At 42.4% G+C, this 15,806-nt stretch overlaps 1 protein-coding gene across 1 annotated transcript; it reads right to left on the bottom strand.

Annotated features, from left to right (window-relative positions):
• Nucleotides 1–1,918: 1,918 nt before the first annotated feature.
• On the bottom strand, nt 1,919–8,428 carry arrdc3a (arrestin domain containing 3a). The gene is made up of 8 exons (XM_039662239.2): nt 7,957–8,428; nt 5,488–5,569; nt 5,244–5,391; nt 5,035–5,137; nt 4,010–4,266; nt 3,076–3,238; nt 2,420–2,562; nt 1,919–2,297 (listed from the first exon to the last, which is right to left on the bottom strand). Exons 1-8 carry the CDS (start codon nt 8,234–8,236, stop codon nt 2,229–2,231), a joined length of 1,245 nt encoding a protein of 414 aa, XP_039518173.1. The 5' UTR covers nt 8,237–8,428; the 3' UTR covers nt 1,919–2,228.
• Nucleotides 8,429–15,806: the final 7,378 nt, after the last annotated feature.

Genomic DNA, 15,806 nt, shown 5'->3' with positions numbered 1-15,806 from the left:
TTATGTCCAAGGAAGAACCAAGACAAAAGTTAAAACCAATACGGACATACATTTCGATCATTATCAAATGTTCATAATGATCTCTAAAATGAGAGCACATTGAAATAAGACAAAATATACCACTGAGTCAAAATAAACTCAAGAAATATTGCACTTAAATAACTAAAACATACCATATATCCATTAAAAGTGTTTCCTGACAGAGTCAAGAGTTTAGCTTTAACACTGGACTACACGGAAGGCCAAGCATTAGACTATATTATTGACCGACCACAAAAAGAAGCACTTTTCTTTTTGTGCTTAAGCTTATTCTTTCATTGGTAGCCAATTTTGGTTTGATATTAAACTATAAAACACAACAGAGAAGCAAAACATTTTCTTCTCATAATCATCTCTTGAGTTTTTGGATGACCCATTTCTCTAAGGTGTGCTACAGCTACTGTTCCCATATTAATTGAGAGGATCCATATTAGTTCGTTTATTTGAAAAACGAACACTGAATGCCCATAAGTATTCATCAAAACTGAATAACTGAAAACCTAAACCCATTCAAATCAAAAGTGGCATGATCCATGCTTGCTCGCTTTGAAGGACTTTTTGCTTTTCCCTTTTTGTCCTTTTACCCCAATCTGTAGGACTAAAAGGATAACAAATAGGATGTTAAGATCAGTAATTCTTCAAGGCCACTATGTTAAGATCACTTTGCTCCAAAAACTGCTGAATCATAACCACCACCACATTAGAGATGAACCTATAACACACACTGTGTGCACAAATAATGACTAATTCTATAAATCAAAACACTTCTTCAATTATTTACATAGCTAAACGGTTGAATGCCAAAATTTCTCCAGACCTCAACCAGACATAACAAAAAAAGAAAAAAAAGCAAGCGCTTAATGAGGGCCAAGCATGATCAGAGCCTAAACTGCTTTTGTAGTCGAATGAGTTTTAAAAACAAATGTACGACTCATTTCAACTAGATTCGGATGTCTCTGGAGAAGATCCAGAGTCCTCGTTTTGCTTTACAACTTGGCTTTTTAAGCATTTGTGCCATTCTCTGGGTCATGCATGGCTTCACTGGTCTGAAGAAACATTACGTCAAATGTAAGTCCTCCGGTGCAGCAGGACAAAAAGGGAATGTCACAAGTCTTTGAAAGCTGCCTTGCATCTTCGTGCATATCTCCTCTCTTTATTGAATCGGGTTTTCAATATTGAATCTGAATTTCCTTCCGTAGTCTCCTTCCTTTAACTGAAACATAATCTGCACCATTTTGTTTTCATTTGGCAAGTGAGATGACCTGAGACTGAGTGCTTTTTTTCAGGCAGTGCAATCTCGAAGCCTGCACCGCTACACACTATGAACAGAAAGGCCACAAACTTTTCAGGCATCCTGCCCAGGCCCACACCCTGTTTTATCTCTCTGCTCCGATCACACACACTCCGAACACCAAGTCCTGGACTTTTGCTCCTCTACCAAACAACATGTGCAACACATTTAAAACCAAGCAAACCAGTTTGGCTGAAAGGTTCTACATTTAGAACCGAAAATGAAGTCCATTTGAACAGGAAAAAACAAAACAAAAGCCATTCTTGGTTTGGGAGTTGGCGAGGCAAAAGCTTTCAGAATGCGTGTTACCAAGAGCAGATTATTGACCGAGGAAACACAATCAATGAAAACTACAGACCTCAAAAGAGCTTGAACAAGATCAGTGCATTACGTCAGTCCATTCAGTCTGTTATTATACTCAGAATCTGTTCTCTGTGTTGTTTGTAATTTGTGCGGCTCAAGCGAAACTGTTATAAGCCTGTAATCTCTGAAATAAAACAATCAGCGATTTTAAAACTCAAATCAAGGAAAGCAAACAGAAATCCGAAACTGAGACAAGAGAATGACGAGTTTCTCCCAGCTGTACTGCGAATGGCTGCGGTCGTAGTGTTTTCTTGCCTTTCTCTTCAGATCTCGAACAAGGTCTAAATGTTCTTTGAGAAAAGTGACTACTTTGACATACTGTAGCTCTCCAGGCTTAGTCCGGTGAAGGGGGGAGGAGGGTTCTCTGGGTCGGGTAATTTGCCAGTGACTTCCTGGACCCTTACGAACGGATTTCTCCATAGAGGTTTGTTTTCTCTCGGTGGTGACAGCGAAGCGAACAATCGCTGTCATCTGGAGATAAACAAAAGTGAAAGCTCCTGAAGCCCAACCACGTTGGACTCATTCCATACATTTCTCAACGTGATGGGCAGGTGTCGAGTCTCTGCTCCGCGGTCGATGTGGCTTGATCTGGATGTGGATCAATCTGATGGAGAGGGGAACAGAACAACAGCTCCAGTGAGTCCAATGCATGTAAACATGGCTGAAGACTGCCTCCTGATAAAAATATCAACATTTTACCTGTCAAAAAACCCCCAAAAAGCTTACCTCAGAGTAGGGTGGAGGGGGTCGGAAGCGGAACTCCTGGATGTAGGCCAATAATGGCCCTTCAAAGTTCTCCCGGCCTGACGACACATCCAGACAGCCTTGCCTCTGTTCTTCTGTGACCACCTCTGCATAGGCTGGAGGAGCTGTGTACAGCAAAAGCAAATGTTAATACTGTAGCTATGCCAACCATGATATCTTCTCTGTGTACAATGTTATCTCCACTTCCTCTTTTGGTGTCTTATTTTAAAGAACACGGCAACAAGTTCTTTTTCTATAAGTCAAGATACAAAATCACATGACCTCTTATTATATTGAAAACATGCCTCAAAACAAGTGGGTTTAAAGGAATAGTTTACTTAATTTAAATTGTGTCATAATTTACTCACTCTCAAGTTGTTTCAAACCTGAATGAATTTCTTTCTTCTGCTGAACACAAAAGAAGATATTTTGAATAATGTCAGTAACCAAAAAGTTGATGCACACGGGGTGACTTCTATGGTATTTTCCTTCTATGGAAATCAGTGGGGCCCATTCAGCTGAAATTCTTCAAAATATCTTCATTTGTGTTCAGCAGAAGAAAGAAATTCATACAATTTGTAAGTGATGACAGAATTTTCGTTTTTTTTCCCGAACATTTCGTTTTTCGAGTTCCTTACCTTCAGGCCTCTCAGGGAGGGCCATGCCTAACCAGCTCATGGTCATGCTGCACTGACTGCTCACAGAAGATGTACGGCTACCAAAAGGATGGAGGGGGATGGTCCCAATCACCAGGGGCAGGTTTAAAGATAGGTTCATGGCTCCTGGGATATCTACATACACCTGCAGATAATAATATTGGGATTTTTGGTTAATCATTTCACAAATAGTGCACCTTGATTTGTAAATATGACTGGTAAAACCATCTGGTTGTCACTGATTCCAGGTCCAAATGCTTCTCAGTATCCCAAAAGCAAACAAACGGTGCTAAAATACACTCATGGTGTGCAGTACTACCAATGAAAAATATGATCCTAACCTTTATCTCCATGACAAATTTTCAATTTGGTAAATAAACGGAAAACGGATTAGAGGAATAGAGACTTGGACCCTGAAACAGTATTTGATGAGTCATGATTTCAGTTATTTGAAAAAACAAGGATTCAGCGTATTTTCAATAACTTTAGATTAAATGCTTTTGCCAAAAGTCAAGGAACTAAATAAATTGTAGGAGGAAAAAAATATATAACAGCATTATTTATGTATTCATGATGGCTTGAAATAGTAAACTCTAATATTCAGATACGAGCGATGACAGATTGGTTTGTGGGGTTAATAGGCCATTATCACTCGATGGCCTGAATTTCATCAGATATTTTTAGGCTGATCTTCTTATCAGTATGTGCTAGGAGACCTTGGCATAATCTCCTTATCGTTAATGGAGCTGCATGTGTGGAAAGCATAAGGGGTGTTCAAGGAACTGATCCTTTAGCTGCTTGTAATTGACATAAAGCTCTGAAAATTCCTGCATTATTCCGATTTTTAAGCTATAGAAAATGCCGGCACATGTAGAGATGATCGGTAATCTAAAAAAATAAATAATTAAACACTTACCATGAGTGAGTACTCCACTCTAATGATACTGCAGTCGAGGATGGAGGGTGATACAGGAGGGATTTTTAACATTTTTCCACTCCATGTCTCCGTCTTGCCTGAAGAAAGCGACTCCCCTCGGATGTTGGCCACCAATTGCTTGATCTCCTTCATCTTCCCTTTGGCAAAGAAGGTCTGTGTTTGGTAAATGGCAGCCTTTGGCACAACCATGCGTGAGGAACAGTTTTCGATTTCTGCAAAGATTTGAATGGACTCTCCTGTGTAAAGAAATGATGCATTGTTAATGGTACCAGAATGTATCAAGGGGTATCATGTAGGGCTGCAACAATGAATCAATCAAATCCCTAATGAAAATAATCAACAACAAATTTGATGAATGATTAATCCAGCATGCGCACTATGCACAAAAACATCCGCCAATTATGTCACTTTACAAGAGTGAATGACTAAGTAATTTCTATGAACAAAATGCATCTGGAAAACAGTTCAGTTTTTTTCTACAGATGAGAATGCGTAAAATTAAGCACTCCAAACTAAAGCTTTTTAGAGTAGAAGAGCACAATAATTCAGACTAAAATTTACATTATTCTAAATATTTGATTTTACACATGAAATGGAATTTTGAAATTCAACATGAGACACAAGTAATTGTATTTTTTAATCAGAGCAGTGGCAGTAAAGCGACATTTTTCATTTCTAATTATATTTTCTAATTACATTTTAAGTTTGTTTGACTGCACATAGCATACATAGACACATTATAGTACAGTCACTATAGGCCTATTTGTTTCTTTTGCCTTCAGATTGCACATTGTTTGGGGGACAACATTGGGCAGTATAAATAAGGGGATTAATTCCTTTACTTTTTAATTGACATTGTTATTTTAATTAATATAATGTATAACTAATTGACAGATTAATAATAAAAAATAAAAAAAAAATCATGTGATGCAACCCTAGTATCATGTAGAAATACAGTGGGGTTCCAAATATCAAGTGAAAATAATAACTGTCAGAAGATTTACCTGGAGTATAACCCTTCCGTTCAATTTTGGCACTTAAGGAGATTGGACCTGAGGTGCAAAACCAGCAGCATAGCGTCTTTTCTTTAGTTCCTGCCTGAGGAGACTGTATAAAGTAGAATACCAAAACGTTAGAATGCAAGAACCTTGAATGGTTAATCTTCAACAATGCATTGATGAATCAGGACTAATAGAGGGATGCGAACACTCACCAGCAGGAGAGGAGTGTTGATGTCGATGTGTTCAAAGACAGTGAACTCTTTCTTGGTCTTCATTGGCAGAAGCCAAGGCCTGTGCAGCTCAGCCTTTACCCAGTAGCGCACACTGCCATGCTTCCCTTCGAACGAGGTAGCCAAAGGTCTGCATGTGCATGACAATATAAATATAATAAGAGTTATAACATACAGTGCAGATTAACAGTTATTAGCTTTGGTGCCACATCTGACCAAAACTTACGTTTGTGGAAGCTCAAAGCTGAATGCATACTCATGTCTTCCTGAATGAATAGTGGTAAGCCCCTCCTCAGAGTTATCATCATCTGAAACAGAAGAGAACAATATTCCAAATATACCTTACCTGCCAAAGCATTGATCATCTTCTTGTTTGTTACATGATCTAATTTATTAAAGCACATAAGCATGATACTTCTGCTAAATGCTTAAATGTAAACATAAGTAAACTTTGATAAAACATAAGTTTGATTCTCATAAAATTAACCCCAGCAAAAATCATATGCTTCACAAATTTATTTTACCCATGAATCATAGGCATTTAAATCACATACAATCATTGCACTTGACAGGTGTATCAAGTTTCAGTATGTATTCTGAATGGGATATATACTCGTAAGATCCACTGCAGTTCACAAGAAGCATAAGGTAAATGTGAAACAAAATCCCGATGTTAAATAATGTTTGTGTAACACAAAAAAGCACCGGTGGCTTTCGTTTTGCCAGCTCAGCAGTAAGCACTCCGCACTCCATTCAGCTTAGCGGAGACATGGTAAACAAGCACGGAGCTGTCAATCAAAGGCAGACTCCAGCAAGAGAAGACCGGACTAAACCGGAGCCAACTGCTTCCCTGTGCAGGAGCGCTCATTACGTATTCAGTGTGCGGCGGGCGGCGAGCGCGCGCGTACACGCCTCCCAATTGAATCTCGTGTGCTGCGGCGTGGACCTCACGAGCGTTCTCCCATTCAACAATACACGTGAGAGAAATATTATGTCAAATAAATTAATTAATTAATCAAAAAAAAAAAAAATACCAACAATCAGAAACGACAGAAAGACGACCAGTTTCCATAATAAATTGATCTTTATTGTAACCAATTACTCATACAGAAACAGCAAAGTGACAATTAGACACATTATTTAGATTAGAACTTTACAGGAGCAAGAATTTCTTTCAAATCACAATACGCATGCAACTAACAGTCATTACATGCACTACTTGATTCATATACAACGAATAAGTTCCAACATTAAAAAAATAAAAATAAATAAAAAATACTGGCTCGTTCTGTAACATAAGCCAGCTCAGGCCAACCAAAACTTCACAACAAAGAATAGCGACTGAATATGGAAAAAGTTATACAATTTGGGTCACATTTCCCCCCCAAAAGCAAAGTTTCACACTTGTAATTTTGTAACCCTGTGTTTTGAAGTCCTGCTCAGTCAGTAAGTTAAAATGGAATGGAACAATGCAGCGGTAGAACATTACGTCAAGTTGTTTGGTAACAGACAGCCAATGAATTGCCTCGGTGCTTACTTAATTAAATATTCATGAGCTTTGTACAGTTGCAGAAATTGTGGAACGAGTGGAGAGAAAATGTAAATGTCGAACTGGTTGAAAAGAGAACGTTGTTTTTGCTTTTTAGCAAACGTTTTATGTGGCTTAAACAGCCAGAGCTGACACTACTGAAAGACTTGCAGTTATCAAAACAGGTATTTGTACAATTTATGTTTTCTACCTCAAAAAATATGCAATTGAGGGTTTAAAATGTACAGTGTGAAAACAGTTGACAGGAATATGATTCCTCAAATGTAGAATGACCCTGGTCAATTTCAAATGTGAATGCATGAACATTATACAGCGAGGTTGTCAGTCAGCATTGACGTTTTATAGAATGATACTGGACCACTGAATGCATTTAAATGTAATAGCCACTGTATGCAGCATTGTATACTACCGCCACTGGTGCAAAGTTGCTGTTTTTCTCACTTTCCGCAAAAGCATGAGGTCACAGAAGACACGTTGGCGCCTCCACCAATCAGAGACAAGAACGGCAAGACACTGCATCAAAACAGGATTGAACCGCTTCTAACAATGGGTGGAAACTTAAGGCATTATGCCGAAAGATATGTCATTACTGTGATATTATATGCGATTTATGCACGTTGTTTATTTATTTATTTCAAAAGAAATATATGCGGTGGAACACCGAATACGAATTTCGTTTTTCATCTGTAGCATGAGATGGGCAAACTATGGCCACCATTCATTCAAGCGGTCACTGACACCTGAAAGAATGTTTAAGTGTAGTCCATAATCAAATAAATAAATGTGCTTCATATCACGCATTTAAGCGATCAAAACGGAATTGTGAAAATTAAGCATCCATGTGTACTGCCAAATATTTTATTTGAATGACTGATCGCCATGTAATGTTCTATGTATATGGTGTATTTTTCGAGCCAATCGAATCCAACAAATGAAATACATTACAACAATTGATAAAGAAAAGAAATGCATATGCATGTACACAATACTGTCTACAGATCCACCGGTCAACAAGTTACTGTGCAGCATCCAAAGTATGTTATGTCATCTTGGACCACTGAGCATCCATCCCATTCCCACCAGTATATTCAACTGTTCTTTTCGGAACAAATCTACACTGAGAGCATGTTTGATCTGTATTCTTACCTCTTTCGTGGCCAATAAGGATGTCTCTATGATTCAGATATTCCACTTCTTCTGTATAATTTTGAGTGTAGGCAGTGTTGGATCCAGCATTTCGTGATTCTGTCCAACGAACTTTTGCAAATCCCTTTGCATGTATTTTAAGTGACTTTACACGAATCTCCCCTGTGACTTCAATAATAACTCTACCTGAGACGGAGTCCCCACTTGAGAAAACAGGGACATTGCTGTCATTGAGACAGTCGTAGCTTACAACGAAGCTCTTTACCTTCCCTAGCACCATGGTGGCAAGAAAATAAATTGTACAAAGTTTTGTAGACAAAAAAAACCCAAAAACAAATCACACGGCCAAAGTCTATGAAAATAATCTCTTATGAAAAAAAGCGAGTTTCGACACTGGATAGTGTCATTGAGCTGCGAGAGCTGAATAACAGCAAAATATGCTGTTATTGCGTCTCGGTGAAGGCTTGATGGTCTCTGCAATGAAAGACAGCGAGATTTCGCCACCGGCTCACTTTAAGCGCTGCTCTTGTGAAAAACAAGTTAGTGCGCATGCGCAGAACTCTCTTATCCGTCCCCCTTCTTCCGCTTTTTGTGCAGTTCTTTGACCGGGTACAGGAGGAGACAATTGTCTAAAATGACAGCGAACAGCTGAGCAGTGCATTAAAATAATACGTGGAAGTCTAAACATTTTTCACACGTTTAGGTAGAGCTCCACATTAATATTTTAACAGTTTGGTTAGAGTACTTGTGTTATATGTTAATTTGTGCTCTGTTTACTCAAGGGGAATGCACAACAGGAAAAATAACACCTTAAACAATGTTATTTTCCAACCTATGACGACTTAAATAATGCAATGTTTTTATTCAAAGTTGGTTATTGCTTATTGTTATACATTTTACCGCGTCCATCGAGTGCAGAAAAATGTATCAGAGATTGATAGAGAGATTTACCTGGAGGTCAGTGGCATTTTCATGGCGCTGCTTTGTGTTACATTTTTTGATTGATTGAAAGATGAATTGATGCAAATTGGTACCAACTTTAAGTCACAAATGTCAATTGAGATGAGTTGCCTTTTAACATCCCTCTCCCAATTGTTTTATTTCATTTCTACATAGTCTAGTTTCATATTTTAAATATTAATGCGATCCAACTATTCTCGTTTTTAAGCATTTGTATTAAACTGTGTAACTCATTTCCATGGTGAGCTTCGGTTTCCTTTAAAGATGGCATAAGAAGCAGAAATAATTGCGATCATATTATAGATGAGGTTGATTTTCATAATTTCTCTTGAAGATTTAGATCTACAGGACATGCTCCACCCTGCGGCTGCAGAAACTCTTGAGTAATTCTTGCTTTAGTCACTTTTGTGTGAAGGAATTACGATGGATTCTGGTGCTCTCTAGTGGTTTATTGGAGAACTGTAATTCGAAACAAACGGAAGTCAAATAATACAGCCTAATTATAACTTTCCCGGTTTCAGCTTAACTATTGCTTAAATATTGTTTAAATTAATTCATTTTTCTAAGTAGATGTTTCTTTTTTGTTTCAGTGTGACTTATACTGACAAGTGGATGACGGCTACTGGTCCTTGGGAAAAGTAAGTTGCTAAAAATTTTAGCATTAGGCTACACTTTAGCAACTAACATTAATGTTCATGTTACAGAAGAGTGAACGTGTCTTTAGACTCTGAAAATTGTTACCTGGACTGGTGTGTGCACATGGCTGAACAACATAACACAGTTTTCAAAAAATGAACTGTAGTTATAAACTAGTAGAAATTGTTGGTCAGTAGAGAAATGTAAACATGGGTTGGGCTGAGCTGTCAGACTGTGGACATAAAGGAACTTTGTGTACAAGTGCAGATGGGGGTGGGGATGTACAGTAGGCTATGTTCAAAATCTCATTTGAATTTGCCAATGCCTGAAATAGATGCATGATCACAACTAAAATGTAAGACGTGTTTATTCATTTAGCTTCTGCCTTTTTTGACGAAGTCCAGTTTCTTTGCTAAGATGCTTGAAAGTTCCAAGCACCAAGTTTTATTGTAGCCTAATACTTAGACTTAATATGTGAGTGAGACTAATCTTAAATAGGGGGTTAAAGTATGTGATAGCGGATTGATGCCTAGAGATTTGTGTTGAGAGTCCAATAATAATAATTCCAATAACAAACTCAGTAGGTAACAACTACAACAAACACAAACAATACCAGCCAATGAACTGAGGAAACTGATGCCATAAATAGTAATCAACAGAAAACAAAACAGATGTGTGGGACTAATAAACAATAAAGGAAAGTAACTAGACCACAGGCAAAGACATTGCGCAAATATGTAAAAGTTTCATAGACCATTTCATCATGAACGGAGGTCGGAAGTGCAAAAAACACACTATCAATACATTATAGTACTATTGGATTTAGCTAAATAAGTTTGTTTCAGTGGTCAGAGGTAACGTTTTTTTTTTTTTTTTTTTTTTTACATCTATCTAGAGCTACATTTCCTGTAAATTGAAAAATCCTTGTTTATCACAATAATAAACACTGCTTAAATCATGCAGATAAAACCATTTTAAGTTCTGTCAAATTATACTTGACATCAGAAGTGGTAGAAGATTTTCTGCTGAACAAGACTAATGAGACACATTAGGAGAGGATTCTTTAGTGCTTTGATTTGGATCATAAACTGGTGCAGATGGAGTCGGATAGAAAACAGGCATCATGGCATTTGGCGCAATATTTATTTATTTATTTATTTATTGTTTTTTCGTGATAAAACGTCGTTTGTAGACAAGATAGAATCGTTGGGTGACAGAGTTGTTGTCAACTCGTTATTTATTTGATTATTTTCAGGACTTAGACCGTAACATAGTACTGAAACAGCTCTCATTGAGTCATCAGCTCTCATTGATTTTGCTCTTATCATCCGATCGTGGTTGTATCTCTATGTAGTGCGTTGTCAACTTGTGTAGTGAGTTACCTCCTGTTGTGGATCAATCACGTTGTGTTGTGTGGTGTGAACAGCTAAACAACTTGAACACTCCTGATTTCACTGAGAGCAAGTCATGTAGTGTGAACCGCACAGTTCAGCCCGACGTTTTAAAATCATGTAGTGTGAACAAGGCTGAACTTTCTGCGTGATTACGTCTTGAAAGCACATGTGAAATTAGTCCAATGGTGTGGTGACGTCACAAACCAGGAAACTATAAAGCCTAGCCAAACCAAGCAGCGCTAGGTTCTTGTCACGTTCGCGCTTACAAAAAGGAGAACTCAAGTGCAAAACAAGGAAGGTTTATTTACAATGAAATGGGTACAAAAACAAAAACCCACGAGGGGGGAAAACAGAATAAATGAACATGAAACAAACACTGGGTCAAGAATACAGGGAACGCCAACCAGGAACAGAGAAACATCTGACAATGACAACGAACCGACCAAGACTGCAAACATGAGGAGACTTAAAAAGGGAACAAATCAAGAGGGGAACAGGTGGAACAACTAAACACTAATCAGGTAACGAGTGGGAAGGATCAAACAATCACAGAAACACATGGCACAACATAACAACACCCATGTGCAATACAAGACAGGACCAACATGTGACATTACCCCCTCACTACGGAGCGGATCCCAGACGCTCCATCAGGCGGGATAGGAGGGACAGACCAGGGTGGGACGGGAGGGACAGACCAGGGTGGGACGGGAGGGACAAAACGTTTAGTCCTGGGAGACACGGGTGAAACACAAAGTCCATCAGGCGGCCAGGGCAGTGCAGACCCCTTGGGCGGCCAGGGCGGAGCAGACCTTTCGGGTGGCCAGGGCTGTGAAGACCCCTCGGGCGGCCAGGGCGGTGCAGACCCCTCGGGCGGCCAGGGCGGAGCAGATCTTTCGGGTGGCCAGGGCGGTGAAGACCCCTCGGGCGGCCAGGGCGGTGAAGACCCCTCGGGCGGCCAGGGCGGTGAAGACCCCTCAGGTGGCCAGGGCAGAGCAGATCTCTCGGGTGGCCAGGGCGGTGAAGGCCCCTCGGGCGGCCAGGGCGATGAAGACCCCTCGGGCGGCCAGGGCAGAGCAGATCTTTCGGGTGGCCAGGGCGGTGAAGGCCCCTCGGGCGGCCAGGGCGGTGAAGACCCCTCGGGTGGCCAGGGCAGAGCAGACCTTTCGGGTGGCCAAGGCGGTGAAGACCCCTCAGGTGGCCAAGGCGGTGAAGACCCCTCGGGCAGCCAGGGCGGTGAAGACCTCTCGGGTGGCCAGGGCAGAGCAGATCTTTCGGGTGGCCAGGGCGGTGAAGACCCCTCAGGCGGCCAGGGCAGAGCAGATCTTTCGGGTGGCCAGGGCGGTGAAGGCCCCTCGGGCGGCCAGGGCGGTGAAGACCCCTCGGGCGGCCAGGGCGGTGAAGACCCCTCGGGCGGCCAGGGCGGTGAAGACCCCTCGGGTGGCCAGGGCAGAGCAGATCTTTCGGGTGGCCAGGGCGGTGAAGACCCCTCGGGCGGCCAGGGCAGAGCAGATCTTTTGGGTGGCCAGGGCGGTGCAGACCCCTCGGGCGGCCAGGGCACAGACACCGGCTCCGGCTCAGGAACAGGCACTGGCTCTGTCTCCGGCTCAGGAACAGGCATTGGTTCTGCTTCCGGCTCAGGAACCGGCGCTGGCTCGAGAACAGACACTAAAACAGAAGCAGTCACAAGGACAGACACAAACACAGACACAAACATAGATTCCAGCTCAGCGGCAGACTCAGGCTCAGGGACGGGCATCGGCTCAAGGACGGGCACCGGCTCAGGGACAGGCACCGGCTCAGGGACAGTCTCTCGCACCGGCTCAGGGAGAGTCTCTCGCACCGGCTCAGGGACAGGCACCGGCTCAGGGACAGGCACCAGCTCAGGGACAGTCTCTTGCACCGGCTCAGGGACAGGCACCGGCTCAGGGAAAGGCACCGGCTCAGGGAAAGGCACCGGCTCAGGGACAGTCTCTCGCACCGGCTCAGGGACAGGCACCGGCTCAGGGAAAGGCACCGGCTCAGGGAAAGGCACCGGCTCAGGGACAGTCTCTTGCACCGGCTCAGGGACAGGCACCGGCTCAGGGAAAGGCACCGGCTCAGGGAAAGGCACCGGCTCAGGGACAGTCTCTCGCACCGGCTCAGGGACAGGCACCGGCTCAGGGACAGGCACTGGCTCAGTGAAGGGCACCGGCTCAGGGACAGTCCCGCCAGACGTGAAGTGGATAGTCCTTCGCTGGGCAGACGGGACATGAGCAGTCTCTCGCTGGACAGACGGGACGTGAGCAGTCTCTCGCTGGACAGACAGGACGCGAATTCTCTCACGCTGGGCAGATGGATTTCTTCTCCTCCGTCCATGACGGTGAGAAGCCGGATCTGAACTGCCCTCCACTGGTACAGGATCGTCAGGAGGCCAGGATGGAGAGTGGTTCCGGAGCTTACCCTTGGCTCCTCCTCTCCTGCGACCTCCACAGGTCTCCGAAATTCTGGCCAACCGCTCCGACTCCTCCCTTTGTTGAGCCATAAAAGCGAACGCTTGGAAGATGTTCATTCCTCCGGATTCCTTACCGGGCCGAGTCCTTCCATCCCCGCCGATAGGACGGAACTGGGTTGCTCCAAATGTGGAGATGACGTAGTCCGGGCAATCCAGATCATCGTCGTCCATATACATGTCCTTCATGCTTCTTCAGAAAAAAAAAAAAAAAAAAAAAATCCTTCTTGCTGCTGAGTTCAAAAATGGTCGGTTCGTTCTGTCACGTTCGCGCTTACAAAAAGGAGAACTCAAGTGCAAAACAAGGAAGGTTTATTTACAATGAAATGGGTACAAAAACAAAAACCCACGAGGGGGGAAAACAGAATAAATGAACATGAAACAAACACTGGGTCAAGAATACAGGGAACGCCAACCAGGAACAGAGAAACATCTGACAATGACAACGAACCGACCAAGACTGCAAACATGAGGAGACTTAAAAAGGGAACAAATCAAGAGGGGAACAGGTGGAACAACTAAACACTAATCAGGTAACGAGTGGGAAGGATCAAACAATCACAGAAACACATGGCACAACATAACAACACCCATGTGCAATACAAGACAGGACCAACATGTGACAGTTCTTGATAGTATGAAGTAAGTCTCTGACAGGCATAGGAGGTATGACAAGGTGACGCAGCGTATCGTTCCCTCTTCAGTGAACCGAGGTTACAGTTGTAACTGAGGCGTTCCTTTTCAAGAGAACTCGCGCTGCATTGATTGACGCTGTAGGAACTTCTATACCAATGCCACCATAGTGAGGAGTGACTTTCCTGTTTGAAATTGTGAAGAGCAGCACTGGGACGAGAGTACCTGGGACCCTGGTTCAGAGTCCAGGTTCTAAGAATAGAACCTCACAAATGTGTACAGTGAGGACCAGCCAGTCGCATCGCAAACATCTTGGAGAGCAACTCCTGACATAATTGCCTTAGAGGCAGCCATACTCCTAATAGAGAAACACGGTTTTCCTGTTTTCGGGGGCTGGGTTACATTTCTATGGCCCCTTTTCCCAGCAGGGTTTTCACTTGTTGTTCCATTACCAGAACCTGCTCGGGCCCACCATGGTGGATAGGACCCCATAAACCTGGGTGGGCGAGACCAAAACTGTATTGATAACCCTTTTCTATCGTTTGCTGGACCCAATGAGAAACATCTGGCAGTAGCTTGCATGCTGCTAAAAATCCTACTAGTTGAACCAGCCTCTTGAGACTGGCTTCTGGTGTTTGTTGCGCAATCAGTCCGGCCCCCTAAAGTGGTGAACCCGAGAACAATGGCGTTTGTCAGCTCCAGTTTGGATCCAGTCTCTCACGGAGATTTCAGATGCCCCAACACCTGCGATGAGACTACTCGACGTCTGTGCTTATCCTGATGACAGCCTGTGTGTCACAACATCAACTAGCTCCTCATAACCATGAGACTGAGGTGGTGAGTCTCCTGCCTCGACACTTACAACATCTCAGAAATTAAAGCTTTAGCATAGGTGCTGCCAGGAAGACTCAATTGTTACGTCACTTATTACCTTCTCATCTATCCAATTGTGTTCTACTACTTGTGGTATAAAAGATCGGCACTTACACATGTTTGAGTTTGCAGATAACGCGCACATTCACCTCCTGGCGCGCACATTCACCTCCATCCTCCCAACCACCACCACCAAGAAGTTTTTTTTCCCCATACCATCATATTGTACTTATTTTATATTTTATTTTATTTTTTTCTGATAGACAGACAACACCACCAAAAAAGATAAACGGTTTCACAGATAGCGCTTAATGACAACACAGAAGCTAGCGCTGCTTGGTTTGGGCAGGCTTTATATTTTCCAGGTAAGTGATGTCACCCACCTCTGATGTTCCGCCACACCATTGGACTCATTTCACATGTGCTTCAAGACGTAATCACGCAGAGCGTTCCCACAGCGTCAAACAACGCAGCGCATGTTCCCTTGGAAGGGAACCAGACTTACATTTCCTCTAAAGGCAAATCATTTAAATCACATTACTTGAGTTCTGATAACAGTATAAGCAGTTACATAATCTCTCTATTTGTCAATGGATGAGCACCAAAGAGTCAAATATGCTATTATAATTCATACCAGTAAATTATCCCTGGTCCCATCATTCCTGGGCAAAAAGGTTAACTCCCCACATGTAGTTGATGTTGGCTTCCAAGACCTCTTCAGCTTTACCATCAAGACATACCTAACCCAACCATAATATCCTTCAAAAGAAGCAGGCATATTTTTGAAATTAAGGTAAAATAAAAATCTTTAGTTTCTCACAAATAACTGACTAGTATTAGTGCATGATATGTTAATGTACACT

This window comes from Pimephales promelas, chromosome 4, assembly GCF_988280905.1.
Source record: "Pimephales promelas chromosome 4, fPimPro1.hap1.1, whole genome shotgun sequence".
NCBI lineage: Eukaryota > Metazoa > Chordata > Actinopteri > Cypriniformes > Leuciscidae > Pimephales > Pimephales promelas.
The sequence above is the reverse complement of the archived record's forward strand: the minus strand, read 5'-3'. Positions and strand labels throughout refer to the sequence as shown.

What these genes read in the sequence shown, in the direction of transcription:
- arrdc3a (XM_039662239.2), bottom strand. Translation starts at nt 8,236, where the DNA reads ATGGTGCTAGGGAAGGTAAAGAGCTTCGTTGTAAGCTACGACTGTCTC. An exon ending in TCAACACTCCTCTCCTGCTG is followed by an intron (nt 5,138 to 5,243) that starts GTGAGTGTTCGC and finishes TACTTTATACAG; the next exon opens with TCTCCTCAGGCAGGAACTAA. An exon ending in CCCCTCCACCCTACTCTGAG is followed by an intron (nt 2,298 to 2,419) that starts GTAAGCTTTTTG and finishes CCTCTCCATCAG; the next exon opens with ATTGATCCACATCCAGATCA.